General features: G+C 41.3%; 1 protein-coding gene and 1 long non-coding RNA gene across 2 annotated transcripts in view; one reads left to right on the forward strand and one right to left on the reverse strand.

The window, feature by feature from the left end:
• Nucleotides 1–15,470, forward strand: part of LOC309356618 — a 34,136-nt gene extending 18,666 nt beyond the window's left edge. Inside the window, exon 2 of the long non-coding RNA XR_014162876.1 lies at nt 15,241–15,470. This is a non-coding gene — a long non-coding RNA (uncharacterized lncRNA). The remainder of the gene's footprint in view (nt 1–15,240) is intronic.
• Nucleotides 1–19,917, reverse strand: part of AQR (aquarius intron-binding spliceosomal factor) — a 52,786-nt gene that overhangs the window by 11,073 nt on the left and 21,796 nt on the right. Inside the window, exons 16-27 of the mRNA XM_081886456.1 lie at nt 19,563–19,704; nt 19,003–19,181; nt 17,098–17,265; nt 16,048–16,217; nt 10,027–10,268; nt 9,009–9,149; nt 8,122–8,191; nt 6,622–6,732; nt 4,605–4,714; nt 2,883–3,018; nt 1,802–2,011; nt 406–543 (exon numbers count right to left, since the gene is read on the reverse strand). Of these exons, the coding sequence (XP_081742582.1) occupies nt 406–543; nt 1,802–2,011; nt 2,883–3,018; nt 4,605–4,714; nt 6,622–6,732; nt 8,122–8,191; nt 9,009–9,149; nt 10,027–10,268; nt 16,048–16,217; nt 17,098–17,265; nt 19,003–19,181; nt 19,563–19,704 (1,817 nt within the window). The remainder of the gene's footprint in view (nt 1–405; nt 544–1,801; nt 2,012–2,882; nt 3,019–4,604; nt 4,715–6,621; nt 6,733–8,121; nt 8,192–9,008; nt 9,150–10,026; nt 10,269–16,047; nt 16,218–17,097; nt 17,266–19,002; nt 19,182–19,562; nt 19,705–19,917) is intronic.

Raw genomic sequence — 19,917 nt, forward strand, 5'->3', positions numbered from 1 at the left:
TGGTAAGTTTTCCTCCAGGATGGTGAAGGTATGAGACATCCGGGAGATCTGGGTGGCTTCTGGGTCTATGACCAGCTCTTTACCTATCCATATGGTATAGTACAGAGCTTCATGACTGAGGCTTGAGCCATGGTACCCAAGGGACAAAAGAGGCTGGATAGGCAAACCAGTTCCACAGTCTATATCAGGTAGAATAGTACTGATCTTCTGTCACAATGCTCCTATGTGTATGACATAGCTAAGTAACTAAATAAAGCTGTGGCCAATTGAATCCAGCATCCATCCTTTTTGCCAATTTGCAACGCATTCCTTCTCCTACCTGTTGCCTTAATAACCCTCTAACAGCAGCAGATGACACACAATTAATACAGGGAAGCCTTAGCATTTTGTCCACAGTGGCGTTACCTTGAAACCCAACTCAACCAAGTCATGGCGTTTCAAAGCAGCATGCGTGCAGGTCATGGCAATGATCTTTGCTTCCTTCACAAGCAGGTATTTGGATCTGTCCAGTCCACTGCGAAGCAGTTCGAATGCTCGGAATTCCTACAGAAAATAGGCGACAGCCACACTTCTGTGAAACAATGCAGAATACTCACGCTTACAATAAAACTGTGTGACTTTCAACTTGCCACCAAAGAAAACAGCTGCAAAATCCAGGGGTCTGTGGGTGCTCTGAAGCGCAGATGGAACTCACACACACATATTTTCCCATTCATTTGAATGTCAGAGACAGATGTTTGGGCATCAAGTTCTTCCTTACTTTAAAATCAATCGCAGGGTTCCACAGATGGGCATAGACAACCAATCTGTCTTACTATACATTTGTCTTTATGCAGAATTTCAAAATTGGCACATTTCGGAAAATTAGGAGAATCCCTAATCAACAATGATCTATTGATCCCTGATCAACAGAAAAACACCTCTAAACACAAGGACGAGCAGATCAATTTTCTCTCTCCCCCCCCCCCAGGTTTTACTATTAATTTTGAGATGCATTAAAAACAAGCATCATATTCACAATACCACCAGGACAGGCTTTTTTGAATGCTTATGAAAATAATAACATAAGACAAAATACGCAAACATGCAGGATGTTCCAGTAACATTTCATCATAAATGGATTTAAATATTGCTTGATCTATGCTTTCTAACCCACATCTTACAAAAGGATCTTAGAAAAGTTATAGCCTCTTATTAAACTCTGCCTACTTTGTATATATATGTTTCTAATTTCATTCATTTAACTGAATAGCATAATCATTTAATGAAAAAAGATATTTGCTTTTAGAAGCAAGCATCCCACCAATTGTTGATTCTATTTTTGCATATGATTTTTAGTATTTCCAAGATTACTGTTTAAGGCTCTATCTTCCCTTTGCTCAACCCTATTCTTCAAATATCCTTTATTTTTTAGCACAATCTCATCAAAGTGAAAAAAACCAACAAACTACTTTGATACTGCTATATCTCCAATGACTTACATTTTTTAAATAAATATTTCTTATCATTTCAGGTGTTAAAACACTCCTGATAGGATACTTTATAGTAATAGAATTTAACACACACAAATGCAGCTGGATCTTTTGTAAAACCGTTTCTCTTCAAAGAATCGCAACCCCAAGAAAGTTTCCAAGTTTATATTATTTACTGTTTGACAAGTTTCAATTTACAGGACCTTATGAAAATTCAGTATACATAGTGTGTATAGTATGTGAAGTGCTACTCATTTCATTATCAGAACTTTCTTTCCCTCTCTATAATAGAAAAAGGAATGCCACAGTTAACTTCTTATAAACCTTACCTCGAGCTGAGTGAATATCTTTTTAATATGTCTAAAACATCCTTCGGCGATTTCCATATCTTCATTGTAAGATCTGCCTTTAAAAATTGGCTGAGGGGCATTTGCAAAATACTGATGGAAAGGAAAGAAGCTGCAGATATCAGCAACATCTGAAGGTTTGCTGCCTTTTACTTTCACTTTGCTCATATACTCTTCCCAACGAGACATTACCTGGAAAAAAGTGATCACATTAACATTGCTATTTTGCAAACTTGTATTTACTACGGCCAGAATCCGAAGCGTTTTGCACAGAACACTGGGAGAGCACTAGGCCTTTTTCTCCATGCTCTACTGGAACCTCTAAAGCAGGCATGGCCAAACTTGGCCCTCCAGATGTTTTGGGACTACAACTCCCATCATCCCTAGCTAACAGGACCAGTGGTCAGGGATGATGGGAACTGTAGTCCCAAAACATTTGGAGGGCCAAGTTTGGCCATGCCTGCTCTAAAGTCTCCCCTCTCTAGCGTGGGACTCAAGACATCCAAGGAGATGTAGCTGGAAGACAGAAATCAGCAAACCCATTATGGGCATGTGAAAGTACCTTCCACTTGTGCACCCCTGGACCCTAGTCTATGAACACAAGATCAACATTTTAAATTACCTTTGTAAGTCCTTATTGTAACATATCTACAAATACACTGAAATAACTTTTTTCATTAGGAAATATGAAACATCTCACCGAGATCCCCTGCAAATAATAAAAAGTCTTGTCTTTTCTTTTAGAATGCATCTCTCAACATTCAAGGTGGGTTACTGCTTATATAATATATAATCAAGGCAGAGAGGGTACGCCAGTTCAGACTCCTTGCCAAAAGTCACACAAAGCAAGAACATTGGCCTTTCTAATTATGACTCATCGCACACAGGGTGGAAACAATAGGCACAAAAAGAAGTAACAGCATAATTATAGCTTCAGTTGCCATTTGCATTTGAGAGTGAAACAACGGGTTCTTCAGTCCAAGTTCTGAGAACTTCATCCCAATTCCCCATCTAAGTTCCTTAGAATGCTTTGTTCACGCCTGATCTTTATTTAATCTCTTACTTGATATAAGAAGAAGTGGCCAGCTGTTTCACAAGTATAGGAAACATCACCAGGGACCCCCAAACTCTCCTGTAATCGGCCAACTTCCCGCAGAAGCTCCAGTCTCCGTGCTAGAACATAGTTTACTCTTCCATACCTGCAAATCAGATTAATACAGTGAAGAATGAGGTACATGGTTGAATCAGTTTTGCTGACTACCAATTTGTTTCTGGACTGTGAAAAAGCTGCATGGACACAAACACACAAAGTATCATGTGATTAGTGTTAAGCACCTGAGGAAGATTTGAACTTTTGTTTCCCAAACAACCACCTTCCAAAGTGAATGGCAAGTCACTTCTGAACAAGGGAGTTCCTTCATAGTTTGCAAAGCTGCATTGCATTGCATTTTAAGAACACAAGAAGAGCCAAAGGCCCATCAAGTCAGCATCCTGTTCTCATAGTGGCCAACCAGATGCCAATGGGAAGCCCACAATGGGACATGAATCACAGAACTGTAGGATTGGAAGGTACCATGAGGGTCATCTTAAAAACCAGAGACACCACCTTGCCGACAAAGGTCCGTATAGTTAAAGCTATAGTTTTCCCAGTAGTGATGTATGGAAGTGAGAGCTGGACCATCAAGAAGGCTGATCGCCGAAGAATTGATGCTTTTGAATTATGGTGCTGGAGGAGACTCTTGAGAGTCCCATGGACTGCAAGAAGGTCAAACCTATCCATCCTTAAGAAAATCAGTCCTGAGTGCTCACTGGACGGACAGATCCTGAAGCAGAGGCTCCAATACTTTGGCCACCTCATGAGAAGAGAAGACTCCCTGGAAAAGACCCTGATGTTGGGAAAGATGGAGGCCACAAGGAGAAGGGGATGACAGAGGACGAGATGGTTGGACAGTGTTCTTGAAGCTATGAACATGAGTTTGACCAAACTGCAGGAGGCAGTGGAAGACAGGAGTGCCTGGCGTGCTCTGGTCCATGGGGTCACAAAGAGTCGGACACGACTAAACAATGAGGGCCATCTAGTCCAACCCCCTGCAATGCAGGAATCTTTCTGCCTAACATGGGGCACAGACTCACGTCTCTGAGATTAAGAGTCTCGTGCTCTTCCAACAGGGCTACCCCAGCTACCTGAGTACAACAGCATACTCCGGCTTGTTGCGATCACCAACAACTGGTATTATAGAAGCACACTGCCTCTGATGCTGGAGGCAATATAGCTATTGTGACTGGTAGCCACTGAAATTCCAACATAAATTTGTCTAATCTTTTAAAGCTATGCAAGTCAATTACTATCACTCATTCTTGGGGTAGCAAATTTTGTAGTTTAACTAAGCATTGTGTGAAACAGTTTCTTCTTTCATTTCAATCTCCCACCACTCAGCTTCACTGGATGGCCCTGGGTTCTATTATTGTAAGGCGGGCGGCGGGGATTGAATCCCTTTTGTGAAATGGTTTTGTATTTGTTTTTTTTTTACAATTATTTACAGCAACTTCCCTTATATATTCAAGGGAAACAGTCTACAGGAGTCCCTCTGCTTCCATTACTCCAGGAGCTTTTGGACAAGTTGCAGGACTCAGAAATAAAGTACCCTTCAGCTGTTCAGAGAAATCAAGCTGCCCAACAGAAAACCACCCCCATAAAAACAAACGATTATCAGGTCTTCCCTACCCTTCTTCCTTATGTGCATACATTTTACATGGTTCTGCTTCTTATGAGCTATCAGCTCACCTGCTGAAATCTTTCTCTGTCTCCAGCGCTTCCTCCCCATGACCAAGGCGCAGGAGGTGGCGCTCATCAATGTCGAGAGCCATGATTTTCTCAAACAGCTGGTTCAAGGCCTGGAGATTGACAAGAGCAACAGGAAAGTAGATTTTAGGAATCCAGATGCTATTACGGGGAAACCCTGGATGTTAGAAAAACCATTCCTATTTTGGTAGAAATTGAAACGAAACAAATATGAAGAGGCTATTTGCACTGGGGACCATAAGGAAAGCTTGCCTTTTGATTCCAAAGGACCCAACCCCTCTTTCAATCCAACCTGGGCCAAGCATACACCTATGTACAGTCATACCTCGGGTTACGAACGCTGCAGGTTATGGACTGCGCCAAACCCGGAAGTACCGGAATGGGTTACTTCTGGGTTTTGGCGTTCGCGCATGTGCAGAAGTGCACAATGATGTCACATGTATGCGCAGAAGCACCGAATCGCATCACGTGCGTGCATGCACGGACGCGGCGCTTCAGGTTACAAACGCTGCGGGTTGCGAACGTGCCTCCCACACGGATCACGTTCGCAACCGGAGGTATGACTGTATAAGATTTAAACCTGCTGATAAAAACCCTTCTAGAAAAGTGCAATGTTCCTATCTAGTCCAATGCCTATTGACATTAGGCCAGTGCCCTCACTATATTGTTTTTAGACACCTGCTGTTTTATTTATTTATTTCAGCAAGCCTACTCAGATACATAATTTAGCTATTTATCTGTGATTTATTAATTATTATGTATCATATAAAACGATAGTTAAGCTACTTAGCAGGGTTCACACATAATGCCAAAACCCTGCTAAGTGGCTTAACTATGGTTCATTTACTGCCAACAAGCCATGAGCTGAGCTGAAGCCATGGTTTGTTGTTGGCTTACAAACCTTGGTTTGTTTTAATGATTAAATGTAAAAACAGGACACTTTCTTTGTCACAGTTTGTTTTGACCACATAACCACAGGAGTGGAACAACTTGTGGTTGACTCATGTTTTGTTTGTTTGCTATGGCTAAGTGATACAGTGGTACCTCAGGTTAAGTACTTAATTCGTTCCAGAGCTCTGTACTTAACCTGAAACTGTTCTTAACCTGAAGCACCACTTTAGCTAATGGGGCCACCCGCTGCTACCGCACCGCTGGAGCCCAATTTCTGTTCTCATCCTGAAGCAAAGTTCTTAACCTGAAGCACTATTTCTGGGTTAGCGGAGTCTGTAACCTAAAGCGTCTGTAACCTGAAGCGTATGTAACCTGAGGTACCACTGTATATGCAAACTGGGTCCATGGTGTGTTTCCCCAAAGTCAATGATGCAGACACCATACAAGATGATGGCAGCATCTCTATGTGGCATGGAGATGCTGTCTTAAGGCTAAAATCTTGAGTCTAAAATGCAGTACCACACGGTGCTTGCTCAGCTTCACCAGAGCCTAAAGCCTCCCATTCCACAGTGGCACATAAAAAGGCTAGATAAAAAGGTAAACACAGGGACACGGGTGGTGCTGCGGTCTAAACCACTGAGCCTCTTGGGCTTGCCGGTCAGAAGGTCGCTGGTTTGGATCCCTGTGATGGGGTGAGCTCTCGTTGCTCTGTCCCAGCTCCTGCCAACCTAGCAGTTCGAAAGCACACCAGTGCAAGTAGATAAATAGGTACCACTGCCTCGGGAAGGCAAATGGTGTTTCTGTGCGCTCTGGTTTCTGTCACAGTGTTCTGTTGGGCCAGAAGCGGTTTAGTTATGCTGTTCACATGACCCGGACAACTTTCTGTGGATAAACTCCGGCTCCCCCAGCCTGAAAGTGAGATGAGCACCACAACCCCATAGTCGTCTTTGACTTAACTTAACCGTCCAGGGGTCCTTTTTCTTTTTCTTTTTAGTTAGATAAAACTCTTTCTTTCTTTCTTTGAAGGACCGCCTGCAAGCTGCATTACATGTTCTGAAACTGAAGTGAGGAACAGTCATAGGAATAACAGGGCACAACGTTCATTTACCTGATTGGAATGTGTAACGATCAGGGTCCTCTGTTCAGGGAAGTTGTGATAGAGATTAGAGATTATCTGCACTGCCACGTCAGTTTTGCCTGTGCCAGGAGGCCCCACCACCTACAAAAAGAAAAGGAATTTCTCATTGGGGGACAAACTGCTGGAAAAGTATATATTAGGCAAGAACAGAGCTGTGAGTGGTTTTTTAAAAAACAACGACCAGCAACACTACCCATAGGTAAATGGGAGCAAATACAAACATACATGTGAATGCATGTGAAGGTGAGAAGAAATAATTGGCAAGGGAATCCCAAGGACCCGAATGATAATTAAGTAGATCCTGGCCATCTGGGCATGGGCTGTATACATTATCATGTTGAAGACACATTTAAAGAGTTTAATGCAGGGGTGGCAAACAGCATAAAGCCCACTGGCTGGATCCTGAGCATCCCCAATGGGCCACCTGGACAGTTGGGTGGGCCATGCAAGCCCTGCTTTCAGCAGGCATTGGCAGAACTCCTTAATGTACCCAATAGCCAAAAACAATCAGGAGTATACTTTTAAAACTGCTGATTCTACATTTGTCTTTACTTGCCCCAAAGCTGGCATAATATGACAGGGTGTGGCTTAGGGAAAACAGCCTCCCAGGACAAATTTGGCCAGTAGGCTGGAGGTCCCCAACATCTGATTTAATAGTTCTATTGTGAACATGGCTCCCAGTACATTTCCGAGCACAATTCAAAGTGTTGGTGCTGACCTTTAACGGCTCGGTCCAGTATATCTGAAGGAGCATCTCCACCCCCATTGTTCTGCCCGGACACTGAGGTCCAGCTCCAAGGGCCTTCTGGCGGTTCCCTCACTGCAAGAAGCCAAGTTACAGGGAACCAGGCAGAGGGCCTTCTTGGTAGTGGCGCCCGCCCTGTGGAATGCCCTCCCACCAGATGTTAAAGAGAAAAACAACTACCAGACTTTTAGAAGACATCTGAAGGCAGCCCTGTTTAGAGAAGCTTTTAATGTTTAACAGACTATTGTCTGTTATGTTTAACAGACTGATGGGCGGAGTATTATTATTATTATTATTATTATTATTATTTCCTGAATCTCCAAAAAGGGATAACCTCATAGAAAAACCAAAGGGAGGAATTTGCTCCCATAAAAGCCATTAAAAATGCTTTTGATCTAATAAAACTATTACTCGGATTACTGGAACTGATAATGGCTCTGCCACATGGAACAAAAATTTCCAGTCAAAGGAAATGTTTTGGTCAGCGGGTAAAGATTTATTTTTTATGAGAAAAAATCCATTTCCCCCCTCTCCTTCCCCACTTAAGTGTCTAGTGAAAAATACAAATCTACTCAATGTTAAGGAGCACACCAAGCTTTTGGCACCATTTAATTTTACACAGTGGGCAGAAGAAATAAGAGTTGCAAGTACTTCAGAGATTAGCCAATATTAAAAAACATAATTTGTTAATAAAAGAGGAAACATGAAATAATATGCATCATTACCATTGTCAATCCAGGTTGCATTCCTGCACGTATAGCTTCAATCTGTGTATGGGTAAATTGAATTGTATTGCTGAAAATTGAATTAAAGTAAATTCAGTTAATCCAGAGGATGAGACAATAAAGTGAAGTTATATGAATTTATTCAATATAGTCTTCATGAATATTTTCCTTCATGTTATTTTTCTTTGCAGTCAAGGAGACCTGAACTTGCTTAAAGAAAATATGCTTTTTACATTAGTTGGGTAGATGAAGGAATTCACAAATATCAAGAGAAATCAATTTCTGCCTTTAGGGCTGAGATAACACTACAGTACTCCAAGTCATTACATGACTGTTCTGAAACTATTAAGTGATGGTTCATCACGTGTAATTTAGATATTGCAAAGCCATTGACCAAAACAGCTAATTTGATCAACGTCAGAAGTCATATTTTATCACCGAGCTTGAAAGGACTAGATACTTACTGCTAAATGTCATTTTAACATGCATGACTCCATACAAAACAAAAATACATCAACAATATGTTGAGGAGCTGCTCACTCAACAATGCAACAATGATAAGAACATACTTTTTACCAACAAAACTGACTTAGCTGTATAAATATGATTTGCACATCTGAAGATCATTTTAATACTCTGTAAGCAGTACATTGTGATAACCCACTTGACAATTACCTCAAGAAAATGATTCTTCTCATTTGAATATATATATATTTATAAACTAAATAATGACATCTGAAACATATGGAAAGAACGACTTACAGAGAAAGCAAATCCAGACCTATAAACATGATTTCATGTTTTAAAAAACTGTTTCACTGACAGACATTTTGTAACGGAAATGCGCTCAACACTGATCCCTTTAGAAAGATGTACATGGATATTACCGTTTGGGTTGATTATATGGGTAAGGTCCTCTGTTGGGGATGACATGGGGCTCAACAATCAATGTTTTTGAGCCATCAGCTTTTTCTTCATCACACTCTTTCCGTTTCTTTCCTGCTTCACTTCTGACTGGAAATGTTATCCTATTGAGGGAAATCATTGTTCTTCAGCTTCATGTTATTTCTTACATGAGACTGTTTTTCCAATGAACTATTTTCCGCCACAGACTAGCTAGCCCCGGTACCCTCAAACCTTGACCTTTATAACAAAATGAAGATGACAGCATGATGCAGGGAAGATTAAATCTGAGGTGACTGGAACCCATGAGAACACAGTATGGTGTGTGTGCTTTCCTTTTCTTAATTTAAGAGTTGTTGTTTTTTAGGAGAGAGACTAGATAAGGAGACCATTTGATATACAGGACAGCAGTTGCTGCAGGCAATGGCAGGACAGGCATCAGGATATCAATAAAGTAGATTTCTAGGGCCATGAGACAAAGGCAAAAAATAAAAACAGACTACATACAATACATTAAAAATTGCAAAGAAGGAAATTGCTGTTAAACAGCATTCTTAAAATCATGAGGGAAGAGATGGAAGATGGAAGAAACACTGCTTTACAGCGTTTCCCAAACTTGGGTCTCCAGCTGTTTTTGGACTAAAACTCACATCATCCCTAGCGAGCAGGATCAGTGGTCAGGGATAATGGGAACTGCAGTACAAAAATAGTGAGAGACCCAAGTTTTGGTAACGCTGTTGTAAAGCTACCAAAGTCAGGAATTCAGTCAAACAGAAAATGGCACCTTATGAATTAGCAGTGTGAAAGAGCCCTTCTGGAAAATTCTGTGTGGTTCCCCCAAAGTGCAACACATGCAAATTCCACAGAAACGTAAGCTGTCCACCACTAGCATGCTTTTCTATGACAGGCATGCCCAAGCATAAGAAAATGAGACTCAGATGGGAGCAGGCCTGACTTGGAATGAACATGAGAAGTATTAGAGAGCTGGTTTTCTTAATTCACCTGAATGGAGGAATCTGCATCGCAGGGTCTTCAACTGTAACTTTAATGCTGTATCCAGGAAAGCTGGCTCTTAAGTGATCAATGGAGAGGAAAGTATCATTAAAATCCAGGGAGGCGATCTGATTTGGCATTTTTGAATAGTGAGCACTACTTGGGTCTCCATAACCGAGGATAATGTCATGTAACCAATCAGGAACCACACAGTCGGTGTTCATCAAATTCCTTATAGTCTCCAGAACAGCCTAAAATAAAACAGGACATGATTTAATGCCAGTTTTGTACTCTGGTTTCAAACAGATTTGCACTCAACTTCATGAGCTATTTCAGCCTTTCTGTGTGTTTCGGAGAAAATAGGTTTTCTTGCAATGACAGGTGTTTGGTCAGACTGAATCAGTAACTAGATTTTCAGCTGACGTCAGCCCACAAAGAGCTAGTTCAGCAAGACAAGAAGTATTTATGGACAGCCTCTAACTACCAAACTATCCCATTAGAATGAGCAAATTCAGTGCAGTTGACAAAAAATAAAATAAAATTACGATGGTGATCTTTATATCATCTGCAGGAACATTAGCCAGAAAAGGGACGTTGCTGTAAACATGGAATCACAACAAACATGCTATTCACTGCAGAGTGAATACTCTGTAACAGAGGTGGACAAAATAGATTATATTCTGTCTTCTTCATCCTGCGCAGTACTGGTAGCTGACTTCTTCAGGGCATTAATGGCCAGGTTACAATGTAAAAAATAGTGAGAAAACACAAGGTGTGGGGAATAAGGTGCAGGAGGGGACTTTTAAAGGAATGCTTATCTAACAAGCTTAAGTGCTGATACCGATCAAGCCCCAATTTAACTTCAAGGTTAATACACATAAAATAGTTCTATTAAACCAGTTCTGCCCCTCCTCAATCAAAGAGTCAGACATAATAATAAACTATGGTTTATTGTTATGAGAATGAGCCTAGGAGAGCCTTATGTTTGGCCATGCTCCCTTGTCCTCCAGTGGCTCCACGAGGAGACTGGAAGCTGTTTGGTTAACCTCACTTTAGCATCCTAACGCTGCCATTAAGAAGCAGAGGTTCTCCTGTTAATTAGAGCTTAATTGGACTAAAGTACAGGCGCATGCTAGAAGAGCTGAGATCACAAATTGCAGAACAGAACCAACTGCAAGGTTGCTAAGGTTTGAATTTGAGAGAAGACTTCGTTCAGTGCAAAAGACGGTGGGGGGCAGTGGAGCCTACAGTTTGGTTTCCTCTCTATATTTATGATTTGGCAACCCTCTCCTGAATGTTAGTTAAAATTATACTTGTACAAGTGAGGATGGAAGAAACTGAATTAAAAATATGGATTATAACATCAAACAGAACTCTGTGTGTAAAGAAGAGAAAAAGGAAGGGAAACTCAAGAGCTGATTCTTTCCCATCCTTTATTATCTATGAAGTGAATTGAATAACGCTAAAGAACTTGGAATTTAATTTAATTGGAAGGATAATTGGCCATATATATCCAGCTGGAAGGATGAAAGGAGTCTGTGTGCTGCCAAGGAACTGATAAAGGTTTCTTATTGAGTCATCTGTAGTTTGACAGACTGCACTTCCTCCCAGGCTGAGGGGGGGGGGATGGTGACAACAGTTTATTTACTGGGACAGAGCGACTTTTGCTTATTGTTAAAAGTTCTTGGTGCAAAACAACAAAGCATGGAATGGAGTGATGGAGAAACCTCTGGAACAACAATGGGATATCAGCTCTGCCCAAGGCATAATAGATAACAGCAACAATCAGGAGAAAGACATAACATCTTACAAGGACAGGAAGAAACATCACAGCCAGAATAATTGCTACATACAGGAAAGAACAATGATAAAGTTTGAGTCCCTCATTTTATGTTTTATAAATCACTTAATGTGTCAACACAAATAAGTTATTAATATTGCAGTTGTTGTATAAGGGATTATTATGATGACTGGGATGTAACTGAAACTAGTAAGATTTTGGAATGCAGAAATAAAGAAAACCAGAAAGCCATCAATTCTAGCACGCAGGGGGCCACTTTAATGAAACTATATTAATTGGTATTTGAATGATTGGTATTAATAATTGTATTATAAATTTGCATTGTTATAATGAGGTTATTATCGGAATCTGGAAAAGACTCTGATGTTGGGAAAGATGGAGGGCACAAGGAGAAGGGGACGACAGAGGACGAGATGGTTGGACAGTGTTCTCGAAGCTACAAACATGAGTCTGACCAAACTGCGGGAGGCAGTGGAAGACAGGAGTGCCTGGCGTGCTCTGGTCCATGGGGTCATGAAGAGTCGGACACGACTAAACAACTAAACAACAACAACATCAATAGAAAACTAATTTTAAAAATTCTACAAAATAATAAAGGTTGCGAAATTCAAATCCTAATCAAAACAGACTACTTTGTCACTTTCACCCGGATCTGATTCACGGAGAAGCCATTCCAGAAAAAGCAGCTTTAGGGCACAGCTGTGCAAAGGAAGTAATGTCTGAGCAGGATGTTCATAAAATACAGCAGCTGCTTCCTAGCAAAGACATACATGAATGCAATGGCGGGGGGGGGGGAATGTGTCAGTGCAATCACGAGTCACCACCAGAAAACAGTGGCTTTATTGGTGGAGACACCAGGTCAGTCAAAGCAGCCCCAAGGCCATTCAGTGCTCCATGTGGAACAATATATACAAATGTGGCCTGCAGTATTATTACCATGTTATCAAATACTAGACAAATAACGAATACTCTTTTAAAAATGTGTGTAGACGGCTGCACAGAAGTTAATGGAGTATGCTGAAATGGCTAAAATGACTGGAAGAGTCAGAAATGAGGAAGACCAAAATTTTAGTAAGGAATGGGGAAAATTTATAGCAGGCTTCCTCAACCTCGGCCCTCCAGATATTTTTTGGCCTACAACTCCCATGATCCCTAGTAAGCGGGACCAGTGGTCAGGGATGGTGGGAATTGTAGTCTCAAAACATCCGAGGTTGAGGAAGCCTGATTTAGAACTTATCTTAAAGACCACTGTAAACAGTTAAGATCGTTAGCAGGACTGGAATAGCACTTGTAGTTTAAGGTTGATTCTGGACATAATGGAAGAAGTAAAGGGTTTGGATTATCATAAAAGTTGTGGGAGGAACTGATTAATAATAGGACCCACATAGGGGAGGATGGAAGTCCAGGACATTCCTTGGAATCTTGTTTTTATGATCTATGTTTGATATATCTCTGTAAAATTTTAAGTTGAAAAATCAAATAAATAAATTTAAAAAATAGAAATGTGTGTACATACTCTTTAAAAAATCCATTTACCTGCTTGACAGCAGCTAACATCCCTCCTTCCCTGGTGACAGTTCCTGCTCAGCATGACGTGAGAAGCCTCTTTGAGGAAGGGGTCTTCTTATACTATGCAGAGCTCTGAAGCAGGCAAAAGCAATGCAAACTGCTTCTGCATGCTCCAAAACTCAACAAAAAGGTCTCTTCCACCCAACTGCAGACTGCAGCCATCTAGTAAGCAGTCTCAAAATTTGTGGCCTCCTATGAATTATTTTTTACCCTATAATATTCTGGAAATGTCTCTTTAAATATGTACAGAATGGCACTGTTCTATCTAATAAACAATAGTTTGGGATCTTCATACTTAAAAACAGCTTAGTTCCCTGTCTCCCTTCCTAACTGGATTAAGTTGTGAAATTTCTCTTAAAACAAAATATGTGGCCTTGCATCTGAAGGATGGCTCCTTTACTTAATCCTCTGCATTGAGGATATTTACTAGTTCTAATGTGTAAGCAAAGAGCAGGACATAAAAAATAAGGTCCACCTGATCTCTTGCTGATCAACATACTGTTAAGCTTGATCCGGTGCCAGGTTTGTCAGGGCACTTGGCACCTTCAGGGTGGGCATCTCTCCTCTTACCGTGGATGTGACTAGTATGTGTGCCCTGGCAGGGCTTTGTGATGTTTTCACCTTTCCTACAGCAGTGACAGTGGCAGCCAAGGGTAGCAGCAAAAACAGCAAAAAGAAAAGCAGTCAGTCTAGCCAGCCAGCATTACTGCTGGCGCCTGCCATTTCCTCACAATACTTCTGGAGCCCCGAGGCTATATCACTCCTAAGGAATGCCAACAAGGTATTGTGGGGAAATAAAAAATGGCAGCTGCTAGCATCAGCCACATCTGTCTGGGCTCCAGCCAATACTTTGGTTGATGGGCTGCTCCTAAAGGCCTGGGCCATTGGGAAATGCTCAACTCTGGATGACAGCTTACAAGTAGTAAGACACAAAAATTGTCCTGGGCATTAGAAACATAAGAAGCTCTCTTACACCACATCAGGTCACTTGTCCATCTAACTCAGTATTGTATACTAGCAGACAGCAGCTCTCCAGAGTTTAGGACAGAAGTCCTTCCCAGTAACCTTGATCTCCAAATCGTTTCAGACTTAGACACCCTTTATCTCATAAAGACCTCGGTGAAATTTGAAAGCTTCCAGGCTCTTACATGTACAGATCCAAATATATCACCTTATCTTTTCCGAGACTAAATGCAACTGTGCTGCCAATTATAAACTAATTAATATTGGCCGAGTACATGTAAAGGTACTCAGCACAAAAGGAGATTACAGGTAAGCCAAAGCAACCAGGATTCTAAAAATTGCAGCAATAATTGCAAAGGACTCCTTCTTCTTTCTAGAAAGTCCAGGGCGTTTTTTAAAAAGCACTAGGCATCAATCTTCGTTTCACCAATTCAGGACAATTGGCAACTCCAACAGTAAAACAGGTTATCTGCTCAGCTGATAAAACTCTTTTAAGTGCCGTAGCAGATGGACATCACCTCATGATGATCAGACAGGAAGAGTGGAGTTTTGCATGGATTTGCATAATACCTAATCTTGCCAATCGATGAAGCAGCAGCTGCATTTATGACACACAAGGTTATTTGAGGTGATCGGTTAAAAATGGCAACATTCCGTCTTTGAAAAATGTATTTATTCAACAGATGACTAGTATAAAGGGAAACAAACTCCAAAATACGAATATTTCTTTGATGTAGTGGCCACAAGCAATAAAAGGCAAGAGGGCAGACCTACCATGGCGAAGTGCCGACTGTCATATTTAGCTATCGCTTTATGTTTGTGCTTCTACAGCTGTCATGTTTGCTTAATTTAGGAGACTACATAAGATTTTTGCATCTTTCTCCCTACAGGCTCAGCAGAGAAATCAAGCTGTCTGCTATCTGCTTGACACACTACCAACATTTGTCATTAGTGAGAATGACTTACCTTATTTTCTGTTATGTGAGCAAGGAGGCATAGAGCAGATAGGGATAACCTATCCTCCGGGATAGAGCAATCCCAAGAAGCAGGCTGAGCCTCATCAATTGGTTTAACTTTTAACATGAGGAAAATGTGAAATTAAAGAGACACTGCCAAATCATTTCTGTATTATCTGGTTGTCTGAGTGTCCTTTGCTTGCAAATAAGCTTTTAAAAACTTTGAAGGCAAAACTTTTGTTTTCAGCAGAACGCTGAGCAATCTTTTCAGCATTCGATACAGATTTAAACTGTTTCACTCAAGGGGAAAACCCCAAATACCAGCATGATTCCTACACTGCTAGCAGCAGAGGGAGATGCTCTGGTGGCATATTCTTAATTTAACCATTACTAAATTATAGCTTATAAAGCAGAACCACATTGCTTGCAATTCTGAAAGCCGATGCACTAACCACCTTTTGTCCAAATTTAATGTTGCTTTGATAATAAGGTGACCTGCGCTGTGGATTCTATCTGAAACTTGGTGAGTCCAATATCCAATAGATTCATTTGGAAATTTAGGTCTTCAGGTGCATGAAGTTTCACCATGAATGTGTTTAAGATTTAAGACAAACAACTAAACAGTGGGAGGAGGAGGACCACACATTTTTTAATGGACATATGGCCCACATTGACACAATTTCCAAAAAATACTCTGCTTTCAACATTTATTTTTAAACAGAAAATTGCACCGTGACTTACTTTAAAGTTGTTTTCTTTTGGCTTTCTCCTCATAATTATGTTAAATGTCTCATAGACATCTTCTCTTCCACTTTGGATGGTATTGGTCATGTCCTGTTGATACTGATTGGGATCCAAGAACACTCGAAACGTTCTGGAATCACCTTTAAGTCTTGGTTTCGGTTCTGGTCCTGTTTGCATTGAAAGGCAAATAAAGTTCCAAGTTGTTGAAAGATAAACTAAACAGAAAATGCCTTGCAAAACAACACCACCACCACTTTTGAGTAATCTGTTCACACCACGGCCAATCCTCTCCAACTGATTCCAACTTTCCTTGCCCCTTTCTCCTCTCCTTGCCCCTGCCTAACAAGACTGTCCCTTCCTGGCTCACATCTGGTGATCCACTCTGCCAAGAACAGGTGCCTGGCATTGGGACTATTTAGGTCAGCTCTACATACCAGCCAGTGTCACTGAATGGATCAGGTCAACCAGCTCTGTTCCTACCATCTCTAGAATAAGCACTGCTACAGCCTGGCAAGAACTGGCATATTCAGGGTTTCTGAGCTTGCCCATCCTAGCCAGGCTGCTACAGGGAGGGAAACATTCACCATCTTAGAGCCACAATCACGCACATGCTGTTAGCGGGGAAATTATGCCTACCATTAAGTGCAATGTAGATTTCACCTTCATATTTCAACTAAATATATTCAGTTGTTCTTTATCTATTTCCCATCCCAGCTGGTCACAGTTACAATGATTTAAAATTCAATTTTTAAAGCAGTTAAATCCGATTACAAATCACAAGAATAGGCTGGGCTCTGCAAACAGATATCTCAGACATCTTTGCCAGGGGCAGAGAGGTGTGTCTTCAGCACTCACCAAAAGCTTTATAGTGAAGAAGGCAAGTGCACCTCTGTGGGGAGGGTGCTCGATAAATTATATGCCACAGCAAATGCCCTCCTCCCAAACTTCTGAGGCAGCTGGAACTACCAAGAGGGCCTCCTCTGCTGGTCTTAATAGTCAGGAGGGTCTGCGGGGAAGGAGACGGTTTTTCAGATATTATCGACATACCTTCTTCAATGACGCGCCCCTTATCATCCAGCATTCCCTGGATTTCGCATCCTCTCACATATACCAGGCCTGTCTGCTCAACGAATGGCTGCCTTCTGTCAAACTTCGTACCATAAGGCTGTGTGGGTCGGACAGTAATTAAAAAGCAAACATCGTGCTTGCGCAGACCTAAATGGGGGGAAAACGTCAGTGTGTTCTGATCATTTGCAGGTGTAGTGGTTATTTTATGCTGTAGCTTCATAAAGTTGGTCCCCCACATGGCTCAGATCCAGAGTTTGTAACAATTAGAAGCTGTGTAATCAGTGTAGTGGCTCCAAGCCTGGGGAACCCCCTACCAATTGAGATTAGACAGCCACCCTCCTTGCTGAAGCTCAGAGATATGATCAATACAGTGGTACCTCAGGTTAAGTACTTAATTCATTCCGGAGGTCCGTACTTAACCTGAAACTGTTCTTAACCTGAAGCACCACTTTAGCTAATGGGGCCTCCTGCTGCTGCCAAGCTGCCAGAGCCCGATTTCTGTTCTTATCCTGAAGCAAAGTTCTTAACTTGAAGCACTATTTCTGGGTTAGCGGAGTCTGTAACCTGAAGCATATGTAACCTGAAGCATATGTAACCTGAGGCACCACTGTACTGTCTTGTTTCAGCAGGCCATTTAAGGTAGTGTTTGGTTTTAGGATACATTTTTACTGTTTTATTGTGCCATTTTCTGTGTATTGCTTTTATGTACACAGGTTAGAAATGCAAATAATTAGGTGGTATATTAGTGTCTTGAATAAATGAACAATTGAGGTCAGCGAAAAGCAAAAGGAAGATTGTACAGAAATAGTTTTCGAAGGAAATGCAAATAGTTAAGCCAGTAGCAGCTTTATCTCTGTCCCCTGTGCTATCATTAATATGTGATTATCTTATTCATATACATTTGTAGACCTTTTCCAAGACAAAGATCTTCACTAGGAATGTAGGAATGTAGGAAGAGAAGCTTATCTGAGGCTTGAAGCCAGGATCCCAATCCAAACAAATGTTTTAAAAATATAAAAATTCACAATACTTTAGTGCATTTTAGTGCAGGCTCTGCATTTTGAATCAGGACATGCAACCAAAAGGATTACACAATACCATCATATTTTAAACACGTCTGTTGCTGAATTTCTGAACTAGCCATCAGTGTCCCCCCAGAGCATGAATAGTTGTTCCTATGCATCTTGCCAAAAAGGTCAATCAAAGTATAATCCCCCAAGCAGCAAAGCATTGCCTTGAGATAATACACTAGGGAACACAGAGAAGACTATAGTGGCATGCAAGTCCTGACAACACACAGAAACCCCGTCAGAGAAATGTTCATTTCAATTAAGTCAGAATCTTTCTCACCTTTCACATCTATTACCCAAGTAGACTTAGCAGGATCAGACTATTTACTGATGCCCATTGATTTACAGAACTGCAGCTCTAAGTAATATTCCCATTTTAAATGACTGGCATTTTGTAGATATAGGAAAACGGGTGGATGGTGACGCAGAATGAATACTGCATATTGATACAACAGTTCCAGATCAGTCTCACAAAGGGGATCAAAGGTTTCTGAGTCAGAATATAAGGCTCACACCCAAAAAATTCTCAAGAGGAATTAGCTATCCCCATACCAACCTTTAATCACTCCTGTCATAGAACAGCTAGACCAATAAAAGAATGCTTTCTTCCCCCTTTCAAAAATATGGAACTAGGAAGAAGTGATAATCCCAAACTACGTGTTACTGAGAGTACTAGCGTTCTTTCTTTAAGCAGCAAGACATAATAGGGAAAAGATGCGTTTTAAACCCAACAAGCATACAAACACTTAACATTCACCCCAAATAACCGGGGATGCGACGTCACACTGCTGTAGCTACACACACATATACATACCTTCCCATTCATCTTTGATGTTGTCTCTAACATTCAAGTTAATTGTGACATCCGCTCGGACTCTCATGGGCCAGTTTTCTCCAATGTTCGGTTTTGCCACCTCTATCACCGTGAAAGAGACAATGGGCTGCGCCATTCGAGCCCACCCACCAAAGACAACGCCTCCATATTCAGACTGCCTGAAGAGCAAGATCAAAACAAGAGACTTTTGCATTCAGATCTCTAACACACACCAAAGCTCATGACATCATTGCAAATATATACAAAATTATACCACTGGAAGGGACCAAGGGACCGCCAATCCTACAGCTGGGAATAACCAACCCAAGGTACGGCATCTCTTCCTGCAATTTATCCTGGAAATTCAGCCCAAGGGAAATTGTTCGCTGTTAGCAAATAATCTGTCCAGACCCTGTTTGAGATTATAACTCCCCCTAGGGAATGCCAACACCTTTCTAATGGCCCCAGAAAAACCAGGGCAGGGAAGGAGTAGAGAAATCACACACAGAGGAAAGTTTTTCTTGATCCAACAACTTCAAGGTTATCGTTACATCCATTACCATGGTTTCATCCTACTGACACTATCCTCAATGTCCTGCCTGATTTCATAAGTAGACTCTAGGCGGAAGAGGTTGAAATTTCTCAGGAGGTAGTCATGGAGAGTAAGAAACTGTAGATTCAATTTTGGGAGGGCGAGGCAGCCTAAGGAAAGAAAAAGGGGAGAGGAGGAATAGTTTGTTTGTCTGTCACATCAGACTTGTTCAGCCATTAGCTTTATGCAATTGCAATCACATGGAGCAGGGCCACACCTCATTAAAGGGCACTTGTGTAGAGGGGAACCTACTCTACACAAGGTTTCCTTTTCAGACCGTTCCCCCAATCAAAAATTACATAGCTAGCAGGAGCTGGTTGCTT

The sequence above is a fragment of the Podarcis melisellensis genome, assembly GCF_964234715.1.
Source record: "Podarcis melisellensis genome assembly, chromosome: 1".
Classification (NCBI taxonomy): domain Eukaryota; kingdom Metazoa; phylum Chordata; class Lepidosauria; order Squamata; family Lacertidae; genus Podarcis; species Podarcis melisellensis.